General features: G+C 29.0%; 1 protein-coding gene across 1 annotated transcript; it reads left to right on the top strand.

Moving 5' to 3' along the window:
- The first annotated feature begins 1071 nt into the window (after positions 1 to 1071).
- Positions 1072 to 1887, top strand: LOC122606889 (non-specific lipid-transfer protein Lac s 1-like). The gene is made up of 2 exons (XM_043779774.1): positions 1072 to 1504; positions 1658 to 1887. Exons 1-2 carry the CDS (start codon positions 1155 to 1157, stop codon positions 1665 to 1667), a joined length of 360 nt encoding a protein of 119 aa, XP_043635709.1. The 5' UTR covers positions 1072 to 1154; the 3' UTR covers positions 1668 to 1887.
- The last annotated feature ends 3473 nt before the right edge of the window (positions 1888 to 5360 follow it).

Raw genomic sequence — 5360 nt, 5'->3', positions numbered from 1 at the left:
ATACACACAATGTTGTATACTTTTGAAACAAGAAACTATATTTCACTTTTCGTAAATTACTATCGTGGATGTCCATAGAAATATAAGCCAATATTCCAATGGTTAATTTGTTAGCTTAAAAAAAAGCCTTTAAATATCAGTTAATGATAAACCAACTTTCAACTAACCATATTTAGTCACCAATTAAATGGAGAGATCAATTAACACTTCGAACTTTGTTCTAGGTGGTTGTGATTAACTTCTTTATTTATTTATTTTAAAGGCAAACTATGTTATTTCTAAATTACATAAATATGTGAGATCAAACCTAGAATCTTGAAAACCATTAAATAATCCGTCCCTACAAATATAAAAAGGGAATTCTATATCCCAAAGTCATTTACGTTACTAATGAATTACCAATCCATTAATTTTTTTTAGTGACCGAATATTGTAAGTTTCTATATTTACTTATAAATTACACTAAAGATTGAAGGGTATTATTAGGACATTAACTCATTACTCCTTAGTATTGATAAATGCAAAAGCGTGTTTATACCTTAGGTTGGGTGAACAAAATAATGTTCAAATTTTATATTTTGTTGCATCTCCAACAATTCTAATAAGGGTTGTTTGTAATAGTCACTTAATATTCGAAATTATATAACACTTCGTACAATGTTGAAGCTTTATATATGCGTACTCAAAAAAATATATACTCGTAATTAAAAAAAAGAAAGCGACTCTTAACATGTCACCCGGATCATCAACCCAATGAGGCCATGATAATATAAACCCGGGGTGGGTTTCGTTACATCACCTAGAAGTCTAATAAGGATTTTCCTTGATAGCACCATAGTATAGCCAATTGCCAAGACATTTAATTGGATCCATTTATCGAGTTGCAACATTTTCCAAATATATGGCCTCAACCGCACCTGCACCTACACCTTCACCTACTACCAATAAACATTTTAATTTTTATTATTATTATTATTATTATTATTATTTAAAATTTTTTTTTTTTGTAAATGCATACAAAGCCACTATAAATATATAGTACCATCAACAACATTTTATCACACTAAAACAATCTAGTTCGTCAACTTATTTAAGACAAATCACAAATCTAGCATTCATTTCTTTCTTTCCTTCTAGATAATTATAACTTAACAATGGCAGCTGGAATGATGATGAAACTTTTCTGTGTTATGTTTGCTTGCATGTTGGTATCATCACCTTATGCTGAGGCTGCCATTACATGTGGTCAGGTTGTGACCAAGTTAATGCCATGCCTAATTTACCTTAGGGGCACCGGTGGTGCCGTTCCACCGGCGTGCTGCAATGGCGTTAAGGGTCTAAATTCCGCCGCTAGCACCACCCCTGACCGTAAAACTGCTTGTAATTGCTTGAAAAGTGCTTATGCTTCTTACTCTGGCATTAATCCTGACAATGCTCTTGGCCTTCCTAGCAAGTGTGGTGTTAACATTCCGTACAAGATCAGTCCTAGCACTGACTGCTCTAAGTATATATGTCCAACTATATATTTTACACTAATTTTGATTTATATTATATTAATTATATATTAACACAAGTATATTATTAGTATATATATATTTGTTGACTTCTAGAATTTATTAAAATTTAACTTACGTTTATTTTTATGTTGATTTTGTAGGGTGGTTTGAAGCTCATCTCGAAAGGAGATACGCTTGCTATTTGGAACGTGAAGAATAAACCTATTAATAATTACTCGTATATGTTTTTCTCTTGCAATGCAAAGGGAATACATAGATATGTATTTGTTTTACTTTCATGTTGGTCTATGGACTCATGCTATGTTCTCTGTTTACATTTAACTTATTTCTGGATACATTAATTTACCTAGCTATGCTATGAATTTTGGCATGTCCTACTTAATTAAGCTCTTTAATTGTCTATTCACGTCTTCCTTTCTCAGACTTTTAAAATGAAACTATCAATTTAAACCCCGTGTAAAAAGTACGAGTAATAGAATAGTTACATATACAAGATTAATTCTTCCGTTAGCCCTTTATGAAAATAGTGTAGTTACAATATATGTCAAAAAAAAAAAAAAGGACATAAATTGTGTTGTTTCAATTCGATAAAACATATGATCGAAAAGGCAGGAAATATTAAACTTAAGCTACTTGTACGTGATTGTACCTTGTGAAGTATGTGGTGGTCTCATGGCATCCCACAAATTTTTATAAAACTTTATATTTTTAGTATTATTTTTAAATATTTAATCAGTTTTAAGGTAATTGACAACTCCAGACAAGATCTAGCAATTGAAATTTATAGTTTAACTTTACACTTATTAGTATCATGAAAACTGTTCAGCGACCCTAAGAGAAAAATTATGGCTTGGCCACTGACCTTGTGCATAGTAAATTATTAGTGGCTAAGCGTTTATTAGCAGGGCCGTCTCCGGGAATTTATAGACATGGGATGAGCCAGAATAGAGACCCCCAAGTTAGACGAAGTTAAACACAACGATTTATATTATAAAAACCATTTGTATAAAGTGAAGAAAAAATCTATAGTATATTAAAAAAACATAACAAACGTTATTCTTCAAATTATATGAAATGTGAAAAAAAAAAATCAAAAATTAAGATTAAAAAGGAGATTTAACAAATACCATATAACATTATTTTATAGTTTTAGGAGGATTATTAAGATAAACAATATATATCATTTTACAAATTATATTTAACCTTATACATTGTACACATCGTATTAAAAAATAGAATAATATAATACTCTTATTATATATTGTTATTTTATTGAAAAATACTCTAAGTCTACAAGGATATTAGAGTAGCTTGGAGGTTGCGGCTACATTTCAAAATTAAAAATATAATTTTATTTATCCGTAAAAGATATGTAAATGCGTTTTTTTATGTTAGTTAAATTATATAGTTTAATTTTTAGTTAATTGTTAGGATTTGTAATACGCTAAGTTGATTACATATATATATATTTTTTTTATATATACACATAAAAATAAAAATAAAATGGGTCCCTTAAATAATCGGGTCTCGTCCTTCGTCCACTTAAACAGGGATTGACTTCTTTCAACTGTAGATTTGGAAATGGAAATTTGCAACAGCCAGATTTAATTTTTGGCCTGAAGCCTTATTTTGGGCTGAAGCCTTATTTTGTGCTGAAACTTTATTTTGGGCCGAAGCTATATCTGGGCCTCCGTTTTTTCTCAGAATTCGGGAGTTCCTTTTCCTCTTTAGCATGTTTATGAAAGAGAAAATAGCCTATAAACCTCAAAAACAACCTAGACATACCACAAATACTCAAGGTTTTTCAGATTCAGAAAATACCACAAAATCGCAAACGATGTTAGGGAATCGCAAATCAGGAATAAATCGCAAATAAGGTTGGAGAATCTGATTTGCGATTATTTTATAGAAACTCAAAAAAGGATATTTTTGTATACCTAAGGCTATCTCCAATAGGGTGTCCTTAGATATCTTTTGCCGTTGAAGTTTGTCTAAAACTAAGGATTTTTTGAAGGATGTCTTACCTAAGGGCATGACCTTATTTGTACTTACCTAATATATTTTTGTTTTTAGTGGAGGTAAAAGAATATGTAAGGATATGTAAGGGTGTTTGTATGGTTGGAGATAAAATTATAAGACTTGAAGGATTTGTAAGGATGTATAAAGATTTGTAGGATATGATATGGTAGCTCAAGGACGCCTAATGGCGTCTGTGACATTGGAGATAGCCTAAAGACTAAAGTGATTTTTAGGTAATTAAGTTATTTTCTCTTTATAAAATACTAATAAACTTAGTATTACTTCAATTATAAAAAATTTGTCAACTTAGTAGTTAGCATGATAAGAGTATGTTCAATACATTTGAATGATTAAACAAAAGCTATATAAATTTTACTAGTATAGGATCTACGCAATATATTAAGACCAAGTTGTTTTCATTAGTGGTGTCGAAAATGTTATGATGGTGGTTCTTACATCACACATTACGTTAGTTTACAAAGTCATATACTTACATGTAACAACCACCATCACAACATTTTCAACACCACTATGAATAACTTGGTCTTAATGTATTTCGTAGATTCACGGTTTCTGTTTAAATATTTAATAATAGATGGGCGCCCGCGCGTGCAGCAGCAAAAATAGACAACGTTCGAGGTGTTGTGACAATGTTAATTGCAAATCAATACTCAGAACTTATATTTGTATGATAATTTTTGACAATAACAAACAAAAAAAATATTTGACGAATAAGAAGAGTTTAAAGTCTGAAACTTTTGTAAGGGTATTTTAGTCACAGTGTATAGAATGAAAATATGAATGTATTGAGATGGAGGGTAAATTAGACATATCAAGTTCTTAAAAGTTTAAGAAGGAGAAGTCAGTTTCTTTTATAAGGAAATATAGATATTATACTTGCATTAAATTTCATAAAATCTATCAAGAGTAAGTTATTTTATAATGTTTTAATTTTTGTAAAATTTGTTTTTGTGTAATTTATATAATTGAAAGTTTAAATAGGATTGTTTTTTTGTAAAAAAAAAACGTCTTTAGTTCACTTAACTAATTGTAGAATGCAACTTTTTTTTTCCAAAACACAATATCAACATGTGAAAGTCGATCGTTATTATGTTCTTTTCTTTTTAGGTTAGTTAAATTTGAATGATTGAAATTAATGTTGTAACTAAACTAACGTCATCCTTATAATCACAAATGATGTCATTGCTTTTTGAATATCCAGATTTATACTAGTATAGTGAAAATCTAATATACTCCTAATATTTTTCATTTGCATATTATGAATTTGTGAAGTCACCATGCATGATAATATAAAGATATTAGATTTATATATATATTTTGGAAGTCTTAATCTTCGCGTTAACAACAAGTGATACAATGTTTTTCATTTGCATATTCTAATGGATATAACAAGTGAAGTCGCGATGATAATATAAGATATCAGGCTTTATTTATTTACTTTTTTTTATGTTGTTTTATTTATATACTCGATCCGTATATTATATTATTTGCCATATAATGGGAAGTCTTGGTCTTCGTGTTTATTCAATTTACATATCGTGATCACTGATCCATAATTGTGGCATCTAACGAATATTTTAATTATTATATTACTCTAATACTCGATAAATGATGATCAATTATAGATAATAATAATATTTGGTGATGTAAAACTAAATGACTTTCTATAGAATATTACACTTTACTTTTGAAAGTCAAACTATCAAAATGTCAATACAATCAAAATCATAATTTCATTATTCTAACAATTCAATACAACTCAAATATTATCTAAGAGTAATGTAATTTAAATCAATGTTCATA

The sequence above is a fragment of the Erigeron canadensis genome, chromosome 7, assembly GCF_010389155.1.
Source record: "Erigeron canadensis isolate Cc75 chromosome 7, C_canadensis_v1, whole genome shotgun sequence".
NCBI lineage: Eukaryota > Viridiplantae > Streptophyta > Magnoliopsida > Asterales > Asteraceae > Erigeron > Erigeron canadensis.
This window is presented reverse-complemented; position numbering and strand designations above follow the sequence as displayed.